Source organism: Suncus etruscus, chromosome 4 (genome assembly GCF_024139225.1).
Source record: "Suncus etruscus isolate mSunEtr1 chromosome 4, mSunEtr1.pri.cur, whole genome shotgun sequence".
NCBI classification, from domain to species: domain Eukaryota; kingdom Metazoa; phylum Chordata; class Mammalia; order Eulipotyphla; family Soricidae; genus Suncus; species Suncus etruscus.
The window spans coordinates 87,229,545-87,246,735 of NC_064851.1; the positions used below are offsets into that span (position 1 = coordinate 87,229,545).

General features: G+C 32.0%; 1 protein-coding gene across 1 annotated transcript in view; it reads left to right on the forward strand.

Moving 5' to 3' along the window:
- Positions 1-17,191, forward strand: part of RFX6 (regulatory factor X6) — a 67,942-nt gene that overhangs the window by 38,538 nt on the left and 12,213 nt on the right. Inside the window, exons 7-12 of the mRNA XM_049771351.1 lie at positions 2,686-2,793; positions 7,874-7,951; positions 8,053-8,166; positions 10,603-10,652; positions 14,093-14,252; positions 15,964-16,108. Of these exons, the coding sequence (XP_049627308.1) occupies positions 2,686-2,793; positions 7,874-7,951; positions 8,053-8,166; positions 10,603-10,652; positions 14,093-14,252; positions 15,964-16,108 (655 nt within the window). The remainder of the gene's footprint in view (positions 1-2,685; positions 2,794-7,873; positions 7,952-8,052; positions 8,167-10,602; positions 10,653-14,092; positions 14,253-15,963; positions 16,109-17,191) is intronic.

Genomic DNA, 17,191 nt, shown 5'->3' on the forward strand with positions numbered 1-17,191 from the left:
TTTTTTTCAATTTTGTTTTTGAGCCAGGACTAGTGATGCTCAGGAGATAGTCTTGGGTCTGCATTCAGGAGTTACTCTTTGTGGTGCTTAAGGGACTACATGGGATTCTGAATGCAAGTCAGTTTTGTGCAAAGAAAGCACTTTACCGCTGTACTCTCTCTCTCACCAACATTCTGTCCCTTTAGCCAACTTACACACACTCCTTTTCCCTTTTCTGGGAATCACTATTTCGATCATGTAGTATAATTTTTTCCTGTTTATTTATTTACAGAAATTAGGGTATTCATATTGTTTCTACAATACAATTTAATTAGAAGAATTTATTTGTGATTTTATTCTGTATGTGTTCTTTTAAATTATTGCAAATAATATTAGTATTATTTATTTCTTTTCAATCATTAATCTTTCTTTAGTTTTGTTGAATCATATTGCTTTGACAATACTATTAATCTAGTACAATATTAATAAAAGAGAGAATAGACTACCATATTTGATTGATAACGTATTATTTACTATTAAGTATAATATTTGCTACTGGTTTTTGACAGGTAATCTTACACTATTGAATTATTAAGATAATTTTCCTTTATTTCAGAAGTAGGTGGACAGAAAGGGCATGATAAATGATAGAAATAGGATTTAATTTAATTATATAATACATTTTTCTATTAATGTAGTTATTTTAAGTTCAATTTAGCTATGATCATTTATTTTGCTAATGTATCTTGTATTATTTTGAGTGGTAATAAATAAGATTGGTTTCTAAGTTCTATTTTCTTTATTGTATTTTTTTGGTTTCTAAATGCTAATAAAATTTACTATTAGGTATTCTGAACCTATTTGGTTCTTTGTGTTTCTTTCTTGTTTGTTGTCTATTAAAGATTTATTAAATATGTATTTTTAATGAAAATGTATTTTGATGAAATTTTATATAATATCTTGTATTATAATTTTGGGTTTATATTTTTGTTTCTCTTTTTCTATTTTACCAAATAATACATTGTAATTAATAAACATGATTTTACACCAAAGATAAAAGATATAGTAAATAACGTAAACATACCTAGAATTAGAAAATAAGAGCATTTTGTTCTGTGGAACTATTAAACTTTAATTGTTTTTATATCTTTTTCTTAAAGACAAATTTATTTTTTTGCATTTTATTAATTTTTCTATTTTCTGTCAGCATCATTGTTTAAATTGTGAGAATTTTCTGCTCATTAATATACATCTAAAGTTTTGGGAAATCTTTAAAGTGTGTATTAAAATTTTAGGATTTATTAAAAAGGGCACACTAGGACCAACTATATTATATAAATTTGTTATAACCACTTAAGTTTTTTCTTGATTAACTTTTTAATAAATAATCAGAACAATACCATTATTGTAAACAGCATTCCATAGCACTTTTAGTATAAAATTACTTGAAAATAAATATTTTTGAAGATATCAATCCTTCCCATTTTGTCATGATAAGTCTACAAGAGTGTACAAAAATTGTAAATGACAAGATATTTACAGTTGGTTAGGGACCAATCTTACCTATTATATTATGTGTGAAAGTTCTTATCTAATAAATATCTCTAAAATGATAATAAAAAAAAGCCCACAAAATGTCAGAAATGTTCAATGGGCAAACTATGGAAGAGAAGAGAAACACTTTTCCTTGTAATTCAGTTTCATGCATTTATAAACTTTTTTGTTTGTTTGTTTTTTGGTCCACACCCATTTGACTCTCAGCGGTTACTCCTGGCTATGAGCTCAGAAATCACCCCTGGCTTGTGGGGACCATATAGGACACCAAGGGATTGAACCGACATCCTTCTTAGGCTAGTGTTTGCAAGGCGCTTGTAAAGCAAGCCTTACCTCTAGTGCCACCTCTCTGACCTGTCATTGATAAACATTTTATTATAATCCTATGTGCTAAATTTTGTTTGTGAAATAGAAACAATTATTATTAATTTTAACTAATTGTTACCTGATAAATTTGCTATTTCTGTCTCTAATATTCATTTTTGTGCACATGCATTTCATAGAAAACAGCATTAATTCATTAAAAATTATTTGATGTTTGTCACTTTTTTCTAACTTTATGAAACCTGCTGGAGTTGTGCTTTTTCCAAATGATTTAAAAGAACAAAAAGAAGCTAAAATTCTATCAAAGAAAGAGAAGTCCAGAGCACTAATTTGGAAATTATGAGACAAATTTCATGTCACAATCCTACCACTATTTCTGAGAATAAATAACATAATTAAATTTTAAACATCTCATTTACTTAATTTTAAAGATTGGCTTGAGAAATACTTATAGTAAAATTGTTTTAGTATATTATAAAAAACTGCTCAAAACAACATAATTTCAATGATTCTAAATATAGCTTTCAAAAGTTATGCTTTAAAACAATATGAATGAAAAATCTATAGAAGTTCTGAAAGCTGAAAAATGTTTAAATATAAAGTGAGAGATGAATGAAATATATTATCTGTGAAACTACTTATCATTTGTAATTAATGATTCTGTTCATTGGGTCTAATTTATTCAGTTGCATAATTTCATTTACTCAAAGCTCCTAATTTGTTATGTTTTGCAAAATAGAGAATAAAATGAGTTTCTATTTCACTTAATTATGTTTTGAAGCCAAATTGGTAATAACGATTTATCTATTTTATTTGTTTTAATTATAGGGTGGCTTCACACGTAAATATTCACTTAGTTCAAAAACGGGAACACTTCTTCCAGAATTTCCCAGTGCTCAACACCTTGTGTACCAAGGATGCATTTCTAAAGACAAGGTATAAATTAAAGATACTCCTCTATTGATTTTCTAATTTGTTGGTTCCGTATTTTAATTTGCTGGACTCTTCTGGCATATGCAAGAAGCAGTCAGAAATCTGCATAATCAAATATAATTGACTGATTTATAGAAGGGTGGGACAAACATTTACTAACATTGATTAAACCCTTTCTAATTAATTTTTACCATCTTGATTGATAGTGTATAATCAGATAGTTGCAAAATAACCCTTAAAGCACTAAAGATTATTTTTTATTTAAAACTTAGTATTAAGGAAAAAGATATATCTATTAAAGGCAGTTTTTGTAAATGTAAGTTTTTGTTTTTGATTAGGTCTATTTAACTGCAGAAAAAATTTGTAGTCATCAAGCACTTCTCTAAGACAAAATATTTTCTTAGAGTAAAAGAAAGACAAATGTCTTAATGAATGGATGAACTGTGCTAGATGGTCACAAAGGCTCTTTTATTTCTACTTTTTGTCCTCTATTTGATTTGTAATGTTTTAAAATTAGCATTTGAAGATTAGGGCGATTGGTTAGCAATCAGTGGAGCTCACAGACTTCCATGAGGTGTTAGGAATTGAACTCAGGTTCCAACATGCAAACAAGTGCTCCAGTCTTCTGAGTTATCTACCCAGTTCCTGTTATTATTTTTACATTAAGAACATTTCTGTAGTATTTAATTTATAAATAATTCTCAATATGACTTTCCTATGGTTGTATAATAAAACTAAGCTTAGATTCCTCTCTATTTCTGAAGCTTAGATTATTTCTAACAACCTGCAGATTTACTAGTAGCAGAATTCACTATCAAACCAGGCCTTAAAAAATTTCTTTAATTTTCTTTCAACTAACATTATTTTTTTAAATAGCATTTGAGGAAAACACATTTGATAATGTAGTGAATAGATTCATACTCTTAGGGTACAAATACAGAAAATATGATTAATGTTTAGCTGAATTACTTTTGTAGTGGGTTTTCTATAAACAGGAAATAAAATAACATATTGATTTTAAAAAGCTATTTTGATAAGTAGAAATGCCTAGTAACTTTTGGAATTCTGTTTGATTATAGACAAACTCTCTCAGTTAAGAACAGGAAAAGTGTTGGTAATTCTCAGTTTACAGATTACAGATTACAAACAATCTCAGGGAACTAAGTTCACTGGGGGAAGTTTTTGGTGAAGGGATAGCTTCATAATAACTTATGTCATGAATATATTTACTATGCAATTATATCTGGTTGGAGGGGGTTGAGGGAGAACCTCAATGGAAAAAAAACAATGTAGAAAAAGTCAAAGAGAGGTGAGAAACAAAAATGTTCTAATAGTTCAGTTTCTATTTAGGCTTTTAAAAAAGTTCTTATATGCAATTTTTAAAAAAGTACCTGTAGATTATTGCTTGTTCATGATGCACTAATAATAACTGATTTGTAAATTGATTCTCAGAGCTTCTTATCATGAGCACCAAAGACTTTACTTTGTTCTTGAGGACATTGGGGTTCTGCATTACATCTTTCTAGCATTTCCCAATTTCCTAGATTCAAAGTACATAAAACGTCTTCATCTTTGTAGCAGAAAGGCTGGAAATTGGACAGGGAGGAGGGAACCACCCTTCAGAAGTAGTGCCTAAAGCTGAGGACCTGCTTTCTGACTCATTTCAGTATTACTTTTGGCAATTGTTATTCAGGCTCACCAATTGAAAGGAGATAAGTCTTGCCGCTGCTTCTGTCTTCTATATGTGATACTTATTTCTCTTGATATTAAGTAAAACTATATTAGTAGAAATTAAAAAGTTTACTTCAATTAAAATTTATTATATAAAGACTATGTGAATAAGTAAAGGAATTATGTATTGTATATGTATATATAAAATATCAAAAAAGTGCACAAAATGTATAAAGTATATATATCTATATTATGTGTATTAAATATTATATTTTAAACAAATAAATAGATATAATTGTGAAATGAAAGTTTTCCTTTTCTTAGAGTTTAGGACACAAATTATTAATTTTTGAGAACAGTTATGAATTTGTTTTTCTCTTTAAATGAAAAAGAATGCTGTTATTTTGCATTAAAATTATTGAAAACTAATTTCCTAATATAATATCAATGTCAAAAGTAGAAAGCATGTCTATATCACATTAATGGTCATATTTGCTAGAATAGATCTCTCAATGTATCTCACTAGAGATAGACTGAATTTGCTTGTCATCATTATATAGCTGTGAGCTAAGAAACAAAGATGAGAGTTGTCACTTGGCTGCAAAGGTTGGAGAGCAAAAGGTTGGAGAGCAAAAGGTTGGGGTAGGGACATCGTTGTCAAAAACCAAGATACTATTGGGGCAAAAATGGAAAACATCTGACAATTACTTATGTGTCTTAAGAATTACTCCAACATTTTATATGTGCTAATTCATTTAGTGGTCATAATCATGCTCCTCTGATGCTCATAGAACATACTATTAATAACAGGCAGGAACATTTCTAGATTATACATTTTTTAATTTGAATATTGTTAAATTGATAGATTATCTGGTTCTAATAAGTTTCAAATTTTAGAATAGTTTTAAAACTTTTCAATATGCAATGAAGATATCAGTAGTAAAATGGAGCTAGAATCTTTTCTTGATCAATATTCAATTTTCAGATATTTTAGTGACACCTTTAAAAGAAATTTTAATTATGTATCAGATACTGTTTTATATGCATAATATATTAATTGTAATTTATATTAGTATTATGACTTTTCCATTCTGGACAAGCCTCTTTTTCCCCTCATGTTTCTCTTCTTAAATTTCTTTCAGTTAAAACTATTTTGGTTTACTAAAAACATATATCAGTAATATGCTATTTTTACTCATCTTAAAGACATTAAGGACTGAAATTTTGAGACAACAGCAACTTGTGAAAAGTCACTTGATCAGTTATACTATAGAACTAGGATGTCAGATGTGGATAACACCTGAACCACTTTTTTTTTAACTAGAGGCAATTTATTTTAGGTTGTCAGGGTTGATTCAGGACCAAGGCCAGTCTATAGCTTCATAAAGTAGAAAAGGACAATATAGTGAGTTTTCTAAGAATTTTTATTTGTTCATTTGAACATTTTTAAAATAATTTCATTTTGACTCAAGTGAATTACAAATCTTTCACAGTAATATTTTAGATACATAGTGACATTGAATCAGGGGCATTCGCACCACCAGTGTTGTCCTCCTTGCACCCCTGTTCTAAGCATGCATCCTATGTCCCCTTCATTTGCCCCCCAGACAGTATAAGTGGTCCCCTCTGTGTCTAGCTTGTTGTAGTAGGTTATCAATTGTGTTGTTGTTGATTTTGGATTTGGTGTTTAAGTCTGATCATTTTTTATTTCTACTCAGTGTTCATACTACTGTTTGGTCTTGGTAACATCCATTTTTCCCCTCAACTTATGAGGCAGAACAAGATGATTCAAGTTATGTGGTTCTGTTTAAAAAAATAATAAAGTAAAAAGGAAAAAAGCAAAGAAAGAAAAAACAAAGAAACAAAAAAAAAACCACCAGGAAGAGTCCATCTAGAGGTTATAAATAACATTTTAAGAGAAGAAAGAGAAAAAGAAATAAAGACATAACAAAAAAAATACAAAAAAAAAAAACAGAAAAAGACAAAACACCCCAAAACAATGACAAAAAAAATCAAACAAAAACCAAAAAAAAAAAATACAATGACAAAATAAAAATTCAAACAAACAAACAAACAAACAAACACAGAAAAGATGGGCCAGAGAGATAGCATGGAAGTAGGGCATTTGCCTTGCATGCTGAAGGACGGTGGTTCGAATCCCAGCATCCCATATGGTCCCCCAAGCCTGTCAGGAGCCATTTCTGAGGATAGAGACAGGAGTAACTCCCCAGCACTGCCGGGTGTGAATCAAAAAGGAAAACCAAATCAGAAAAACACCACAGAGATAATAACCATGAGCCTGAAATAAAAAGAAAAAAAGAAGAAAGAAAAATAATTGTGCTTTTTGTTTTCCATAGGCACAGCAAATATTGGGGAGATTAAAAAGGAATTTCCTTGGCCTAAGAGAAATAGTTTTTCTCCGCCCTTGTAGCATACTGTCATGGGAAATAACAACAGGTTCTGTACATGCTATTTTTCACTCCTCTCTGTCTTTTTATGGTGCCAGGAAACTTTCTGCTCAGTCATAGGTGATAAAATCAGGCCTCTGTAATTAGAGGTCTTGATATTTGCACCGGTCATAAAATGAAGCCTAGGATAGTCTTTATACAGAACCACCTTTAAAACCACTACCTCACACTCAGCCCAAGATCTTTCTTTTTCTTTTCTTTCTTTTTTCTTTCATTTTATTTTTTAATTTCTTCCTATTTTCTTTTTTTTTAATAATTTTTATTTTGAACAAAGTGGATTACAAATCATTCACAGTAGCATTTTAGGTACATACTGACATTGAGTCAGGGCATTCTCACCACCAAAGTTGTCTTCCCTTTACCCCTGTTCCCAGCATGCATCCCATATCACCCCTCCTTTGTCCCTTTGTCCCCCAGGCTGGTCCCTTCTGTGTCTAGCTTGTTGAAGATTGGGTATCAAGACTGTTGTAGTTGGCTTTGGATTTGGTGTTTAAGTCTGATCATTTTTTTATTTCTACTCAATGTTCATACAACTGTTTGGTCTTGGTGCCTTCCATTATTTCCCCCTCAATTTATGAGGCAGAACAAGATCTTTCTTTATAAGATTATACTGAGATAATAAAAATTTTACCTTATTTTCTTCAACCAAAGGTATTTTTCTTTCTGTAGAAAGTTATAATGTTGCCAGACTCACAGTTACACAGTTAAACTATAAAACCACCTGTTTTATAGGTTTTATCTTACTGAACTGTTCTTTTCTATTTTCTTTCTACTCAGGACAATTCTTTTTGAGAATTGTGCCTTTATTTATTTTTTTTATTCCATAGCACTAAACAAAATTCCTGGTACATAACAGAAACTTTAAAACTATGTGGTGAATGGATGAACAAACTAAGACAGTGTTGAAAGGATGCTTTGGTTAAGCTTTTTCTTCCTTGAACTAGGTTGATACGCTCATTATGATGTACAAAACTCACTGTCAGTGCATCCTGGACAATGCAATTAACGGAAACTTTGAAGAGGTAAGGGTGACAAAGAATGCTGTTCTTGCTATTTTATATATCTTTTGCTGTCCTGTTCTTTATGTGGGCTCATATTAAAAATATTTTTCTTCTGCAACTAGATCCAACATTTCTTATTACATTTTTGGCAAGGAATGCCTGATCATCTTCTTCCCCTGCTTGAAAACCCTGTTATCATTGATATTTTCTGTGTTTGTGACTCAATTCTTTATAAGGTAAGTTTTTCAGGATATCTTACATGAATTTTAAAGTGCTTTAAGGAAATTTTTAAAAGAAAAGTCTATCTAAAGAAAGAGTATCCTATCTAACTATTAAAATATTTTAATACATTTTTATTTGTCTGGAAATAGACCATTCATTTGTTTTCTCAAAAAATTAAGCAGTTTGATAGAATATATCTAATACTATATTCATTTTAACAGAGAATTATACTAAGTGAAACTCAACTCAATTTCCATTTAAAACCAATAATTATTCTAAAAGTGGCATATCAATACATGAATTCTTAGTTTTTAATTGTTTTAGAAATTATTTTTATAGTAAGTAACAAAATGACTTTTTACATTATCAGTATTTGGACAAAGCAGAAAAATCACATTTATGAAATTAATAACAAAAGTTTTAGAAATCTGTAGCCTTACTGTGTTTTGATGACTATTCTCATAGTAAGTCTTAAAGTGTTTACAGAGGATTACTAACAAATAAGACCAAGAAAGACATGATGGCTTTCTATTTAAGTAATTGATTGAAAAGAAAGATTAATTCTCACAACTCCCTAGTTATAGCAACTAGGTTCAAGCTATGGGATAAAACTATATTGCAGTATATATTAAAGTGAGTTTGATTATATTTACTTGTAAAATTGTCATAAGGAAAAGTAAAGCCCCTTTTTTTTAAACAAACTAACACAAACTTATGCATTAAGAAATATCCTCATTATTTGCAGAAAATGTAGCAGAAGTTAGATGTTCTTAGTCAAGAAACAACTTTGCAGAGGAAAAACTGATTGGTAGACAGGAACTAGAACAGGAGTGTATATTTTCAATTAGCTGTTCTCTGTCATTGGAGGGTAAGAGAATGTACCAGAGTACTTTAATATGGCCTTTAGTTTAAGTAGGAAAAGGAATAGGGACATGAGGATACTCCTATTTTCAGGACTGAGTAAGAATGCCATTTAGGAAAGATATAATTTGTATTTATTATTTTCAATATTTGACTTGAAGAAGTAAATAGTAGGGGGAGAGAAAGTGACTCCAAGTATAAGAAGAAGGGGCTAGAGCTATCATACAGAAGGTTAGAGCATTTACTTTGCATGTGGCTGACCAGGAGCACCACAAGGAGTACTTCTTGAGTGCAGAGTTATGAGTAGTGTCTGAAAACTACTGGGTGTGTCCCAAAAAAAGAAAAATAGAAAAGAAAAAGACCTGGGCTCATAAACACACACCACTATTAGAAGTACAATATTACTATCAGCTGGAGAGCTACTCAGTGGGTTATAATACATTTTTGCATGCAGAAGTCTCAAGTTCCATTGCCACACACTGAGCTGAGGACCAGGGAGTAGTCTTTGAAAATCTGAATCTGGGCATCCTCCCCCACAAAACATTATACTGTCAAGCAGTGCCTCCAAGAAATATCCTTCACAAAAATACTAATTTTTCCCAAATGATATTTTTTCTTAAAGGTAAATTTAAGTATCTTTCCATATTTTTATTTTTAAGAGGATTGAGTGATATATTTACTAAATAATGCTTGATTATTTGCCTCTGCATCTGAACCCAATAAAGTTAGGTCCTTTCTATGTGCTACCTACAATGAGAAGTTCGAAATAGTCAAGACTTAACAAAACAACTAAACTTATTTGTTTAATTTTCTTCAATCAGTATTGAAACCAGTAAGGCATGTCAGCACTGTAAAGAAAGCAGTACAAAATAGGTTTCTACTAGGTCATCATTCCATCTCTCAGAGTAGATCAGTGGATCAGTATTTGATTCATGAAATAGTTTTTGATTCCCTAGGTTAGTCCATTAGTAACAAACATCATAGGCTTATGCCATACAATCTCTTGTTTTAACAGTTTTGGGCATATGGAATATTTTCCTGTTGTTGGTAGACTACACTGAATGTTGTAGATTAGGTTTAACCACATTTTGGAATTTCTCCTCTGATCTCTATTTGCCTTCTCTGACAGTCCCACTCATTTTATTATCCCACTCAGCAAATAATCAGAGTGGGTTAATAAAATAAGTGAATCCCACATTATCCTAATCTGTTTGGTTTTCCACCTTCTTTATTTATCAGTTCCCTTGGAGCTGGCCTCAGCATTGATTTCTCCTTTTTACTAGTTCTACCAGGGGCCTACCTACTATCTCAGCCATATTTATGATTTATTTTTTTCTCGTTTATTTATCTACTCTTTCTGTCCTTGCACTTAAGTGCTGCCATGTAAGTCAAGTATTGAATGCTTTAGATTGCTTTACCCTGTACAACTTTCTTTTACATGCATTCACAACATGACATACATACAAACAAAAGTATAACTTAGAGGAATGCCTTACCCATGTTTTCTCTGGAAATAGAAATTTGCAATAAGTGTTTTCTACAGAAATTCTAAGTAGGATATATGTTAACTCTCTTTTGCTGTGATTAAGGTTCTTACAGATGTACTTATTCCTGCCACAATGCAAGAAATGCCTGAAAGGTAGGTTCAGTCATTAAAATATGGTAGTAAACTATAGGTCTTAACTTTACACATCTCCTAAAATATAACAGAAATATATTATTTCCTATTCTTATCCAAGATTATTTTCCTGTTTCAATCCCTTTGTGTTAATTGGAAGAAATGGCTTACAATTCTTTTATTTGAGTTTAACTGAATAAAATTGATAGAATAATCTTAAAATTCCCTTTAAAACTACCGAAGTAAGAGATTAATATTAATTAATATCGAAGTATTGTGGATCTTCAAGATATCAATCTTACTCTTCAATGGAAAACTAGAAAGATGAATATAATTAAATTTAACTTTTAAAAATAATAACAAAATAAAAATTAGGGTAATTTTAATGTTGTTATTATTTTGTTTTCAACTGAAAAAAACAGAAAGTCACATATATTTTTAAAGTTAATTTTTATTTTGGCTTTGTTTTCTTAAAATTATATAGCTTTTAGATGTGCAGTAATCTTAGTTAACATTTGCCTATACTACATTCTGATCTCATACAAGTTTTGTTTCTGGAATTAATACTCTTTTTAATAAAAACATAATATTTTAATTTGAAATTATACCAGAACAATTATCACAAAGCCTTCTTTTCTTGAGATTTGAAAAACTAAAATTGGCAGGGAATCAGATTTAAAAAACTTCTAAGGAAATCATGAAGTTTATTTCAGGGCACACACACACACACACACACACACACACACACACACGCGTGCGCACACACACACACACACACACACACACACACACATATATAAAGAAACTGGGCCCGGAGAGATAGCACAGCGGTGTTTGCCTTGCAAGCAGCAGATCCAGGACTAAGGTGGTTGGTTCGAATCCTGGTGTCCCATTTGGTTCCCCGTGCCTGCCAGGAGCTATTTCTGAGCAGACAGCCAGGAGTAACCCCTGAGCACTGCCGGGTGTGGCCCAAAAACCAAAAAAAAAAAAAAGGAAAGAAACTTAAAATGGTGATACTTAATAAACAAATTATACTTTTATTTGTCTTTTCTTCTAGATTTATTTTTACATAACAATGATTATTTTTCTGGTTAATCATTTATTTTGATCATCAATTTCTAATCCTTATTTATGCATACTTAAGTGTCAGTCTAAAGAATTGTGGCTAATAGTGATAATAACTGACATGTTTGACATACCATGCACTTTGAAACGATATACATTATTTCATTCCTACAACAAGCCTGAAATTAAACTTGTATATATTTCTCTTAATTCATTATTTTAAGTGTTTTAGTTACTTTAGAAAATGCATATTTAAAATATTTAAATATGCATATAGAATGCATATTTAATAAGCACTTATAGTTTTACACATATTGAGGGGTATTCAGGGGCTCAGGGGACTTTCCATGGAGAAGCTCAGCCACATAGGGCAATTAGTTTAATACTTGGGCTAGTAATGTGGATATGCGTAGGCTAGTGGTGCTAATGGCCAGTAATGGTTAGGGGTTATCCAGAACTACCTAATAAGACTCGGAGGCAATGAGGTAGGTTATGAGGGGGCTATGAGTTGCTAAAATTAGAATTCATATTTTCTAGGCAGTGCTCCTTACTATTGAAGTATCTCCCCAACTTGCCCTGAACATTCTTTTTTTGTTTTGTTTTGTTTTGGGGGGCCACACCTGGTAATGCTCAGGGGTTACTCTTGACTATGCCCTCAGAAATTGCTCCTGGTTTGGGAGACCATCTGGGACGCCAGGAATCGAACCAAGGTCTGTCCTGGATCTGCCACATACAAAAAAAATGCCCCACTGCTGTGCTATTGCTCCAGCCCCTCTGAACATTCTTAATTTAAAGTGGCACTGGCATCTTCTTGGGACTACATTTTAAAAAATGACACAAAAAAGCAAATTTTGATGCAAAGTATTATAATTTATATAAATTATACAAAGTATGCAAAGTATGTATAAATTATACATACAATGATTGTATACTGTGAAATTGGTTCTTATCAATAAACATAGGTCAACATTATCATTTTAAATGACTTTAATTTCGAGCTTCTGGAAAATACTATTCTGTAACTAATTCTGAAAATAATTATCATTAAATAATTATATATTTTAAACACAACCTATCAGATTATTCAAAATACATCTTACAATTTCCAATTCATATGAGCAGAAAAAGGTTAATTTATTCATGTAGGACCAGAAAGACAGTATAGCAGATAGTGTTAGCCTTTCATGTGGCCAACTTGGGTTTGATCCCTAGTACTCTGTATCAGGGGTGGCGAACAAGTTTGACACAAAGAGCCAAAATTTTAAACTGTTAGAGTCAGAGAGCCACACCACGCAGTGACCTGCCAAAGCAGACAAAAAGCATCTAATTTAACAATAATCTATTAAACACATATTGCATTTTGCCATTTTGAATGAGGGTAAAAATCCTGCAGTGATGGTGAGGGTGTGCTGTGCCCTGCACACTCAGAACTAACGGCAAGATGTCCCCCCCTCCCCCTCCCCCCCTCCCGCTAGCTGGCCCATGCATTTGTTTCCGAGGGCTGGGAGACGGGAGGACGCAGCCTGGGGGACTACGGCTCGGATCTGTTCTCAGAGGTCCCTCCTCAGAAGCAGCAGAACAAAATCCAAAATGACAAAGAGCCACAGGATACAAAATAATGATCAGAGGCAAAGAGTCGCATTCATTTTTGCTGGGAGCCACATGTGGCTCAAGAGCCGCATGTTCGCCACCCCTGTGATTCCCCTGAGCACCTCCATGAGTGATCCCTAACCAGGAAGCCAGGAGTAAGCCTTAAGCACTGCCAATTGTGTACCTTCTTAAAATAAGTCACTAGTAAATAATATTAGAACCATAAATGAGGTGGGCAGAAAGATAGTAAAGCAGGTAAGAGTTTATTTGCAGCTGACCTGGGTTTGACCTCGAACACTGCATATGTTACTCTGACCACCGCCAGAAGTTAGCCATGACCTTAGTGCCAGGAGTAAAGCTGAGCATCACTGGATGTTACCCAACTGCTTCTCCAATACTCCCTGAAATGACATTACAGATATAATATAATGGAACCAATATATGGATACTTATTTTTCCCTAAAATTTTTCATAGAAAAATATTGAATCATTAATTTTAATAAATTATTTGCAATTGAGCACTTTATTCTAAACTATCACTTGAAAACTTGATAAACTATTTATTATAGTTCTCCTACTAATTCTGTGACAATATACTATTCTAATTTTCATTTAACAATGAGGAAAGAGCAGCTTAAGAATATTTAAAATTTTGACTAAATATAAATAACACTTAAAATGAATCTAAGATGTCTGAAGTCATATCACTGAAATCTCAGAATGATAGTATATTATCATGAAACTATGTTCATTTAATAAATAATAATCTGATTTACATTTAAAACATAAGTGTTTTCTTTTTGTAGCTTATTAGCAGACATCAGAAACTTTGCTAAAAACTGGGAACAGTGGGTTGTTTCATCGTTGGAAAATCTACCGGAGGTTCTTACTGATAAGAAAATACCTATTGTGAGAAGATTTGTATCTTCTCTGAAACGACAAACATCTTTCTTACATCTTGCCCAGGTATGTTAATAAACTCAAAGACATTGGTATTTGAGTCATAAAATTAAAAAGAAAAAATTTTCTGGGGCAGAGACTGGAGCTTAGTGATAAGGAGCATGTCTATCATATGTAGGACTCTTGGTTTGATCTCCAGCACTTAATACATACAAACTACAAATAATAAAACAAAGAACAATACTAAATAGTCTGATAGCAAGACTGAGGAAGTTTCAAAGATTAAAGCTAAGTAGACAACAATTAAATGCAGTATAAAATCTCAAATTGAATGGTAGAACTACAGAAGGATATCAGTGGAAAAGCTAATATATTTTGAAATATCATATAGTTTAGGTATTAATAGTATACAGATGCTTATTTCAATTTATAAATATAATGGTGTGCAAAATAATAATAATATTAGAAAAATCTGGGTAGAGGGTGTTAATACATACTCCCCTATGTTTCCAAATTTTGGTAAATTTAGTATTATTTAAAATGAAATGAATAAAATCTTACCATCCTTCTGATGCAGACACATTTTGTAATGTGTCTTTTAATTGAGAAATGAATTAAATCACTAAAAATTAAATTTGAGGAGAAGAAGCCATCCATTTGATGTGAATTTCTCAAATCACATTTTATTTTTTTGTTTTGTTTTTGTTTTTGGGTCACACCCGGCAGTGCTCAGGAGTTCCTCCTGGCTCTACGCTCAGAAATCGCTCCTGGCAGGCTCGGGGGACCATATGGGATGTTGGGATTCGAACCACCATCCTTCTGCATGCAAGGCAAAGGCTCTACCTTAATGTTATCTCTCCGGCCCTAACCTAGGGTTTCCCTCCCCTCGCCCCAGAGTTCCTTAATAAAACAATTCCATGGGGCCAGAGAGGTGGCAAAGGGCATAAGGCATCTGAGTGCTAGCCTAGGACAAACTGGTTTGATCCCCTGGCGTCCCATATAGTCCTCCAAGCCAAGGACGATTTCTAATTTCTTTTTTTTTTTTCTATTTCCTGTGTTGTTTTTTTTTTCTTTTCATTTTTTTTATCTTTATTTAAACACCGTGATTACAAACATGATTATAGTTGTATGATTAGAGTCATGCAAAGAACACCCCCCTTCACCAGTGCAACATTCCCACCACCAATTTCTCAGATCTCCCTCCTCCCCACCCCCCTACACTTGTACTCGAGACAGGCTTTCTACATCCCTCATTCATTCACATTGTTATGATAGTTTTCAGTGTAGTTATTTCTGCACTTATCACTCTATGTGGTGAGCTTCATGTCCTGAGCTGCACCTACCAGCCCTCATCTCTCTTGTCTCTGAGATACTGTTAAGAATATCTTTCATTTTTCTTAAAGCCCATAGATGAGTGAAACCATTCTGCGTCTTTAAACTGTCCATTATTTTTTTCAGAATATTATTTTCAGAGTAAAAGTAATACTTTAAATTAAAAAGCTAGCATGAAATTGTTGCATATTAAACATGTAACATTGTAAAACCTGTATTTCCTAACCATGGGCTTTTTAAAAGATAATTTTCAAAATCCAAAAATAGATTTCAAACTTTTAACAGAGATAATCTTTATTCTTTCCGATTGCTTTTGTTTGTTGTTTTTTTTTTTTTAAGAAAGCAATTATTTTTGATAGTTTTTCTCTAGGAAAAACTAGGAGCTAAGCATTTCCTTTAAATAGGGAGCAATGTTATAATTCAGTCTTTTACTTTCTCTATGCAGATTGCTAGACCAGCTCTCTTTGACCAACATGTTGTAAACTCAATGGTGTCTGATATTGAAAAAGTTGACTTGAATAGTATTGGATCACAGGCCCTTCTCACCATTTCAGGAAGCACAGATGCTGAATCTGATATCTACACTGAAAGTAAGTCTTCTGTCTGTTTAGAAGTGGCTTCCAACCTTGGTAGCATGGACTTTTTGGCTTGAGTAACTTTGGGAGCAGCAATATTTAGTATCATCCTGGCTTCTCTACCTTAGGTTCAAGTGGAAGCCTCTATTTAGTTGTGATAATCAGAAATGTTACCAGACATTTTCATGTCTCATATCTGTCTGAGAAAACTTGTTTTATTGAAACATTTTAAATAAAAAAATTCCTAAAAATTGTACTTATTGAAGGAAACTTGTAAAAGGAAGAATATGCAAAGAAAATAAGCTATCCACTATCACAAATATATTGCCTAGAAATAATTACAATGGAGATAATTACAATGATTTAATTTTGTGACATTTCTCATTTCACATTAAAGGCACACATATTTCCATATTTGTACTTATTTATACTTACATATTCCCTATATATTTTACACTTTTGGTTACATATGGGTTATGATGCATAGTAAAGTGATAACTTAACACAATACTGTAGAGACCTCTTGCTCATATGTCTATCCCGTGATAAAGTTTACTAAATTGAAATATGACTAGAAAAGCCACTAATTTTTTCCTCCCTTTTACTCTGTAGAGGGAAAGTGTGCTATCTTAGTTGCATAAAAAGTGAATTGCTCTCTGGGGACAGTTCAAATTTACTCCTGCCTTCAATTTGCTGACAAAAAATTACTTATCTTTTAAGATTCAGTAACCACCTTTAATAAAATGATAGTCCTAACTGTTCCATGTAAATTTAATATGATAAAGTATTATTTGTATAAGTAGCTTAATTCTACAGTGCAGAATGTAATTTTTGCTAAAGGTGAAGGCTATGTTCAGAAGGCAGGAAATTAAAAAATAGCTTAATCTAGTTATTATCTTTCAACAAACCTGTTGCTCTTAATCAAAACCTGGAATTCAAAATGAAGAATTGACTATATTGACAATTTTATCTGCTATTAATACTTATATGAAGCAATATTTATACATATTCTAACACATATTTAGGATACAACTTTTGAAGACTAACAAACTATGGATTTCTTAGTTGTTTTTTTAAATAAGAAATAATTCCTTGGAC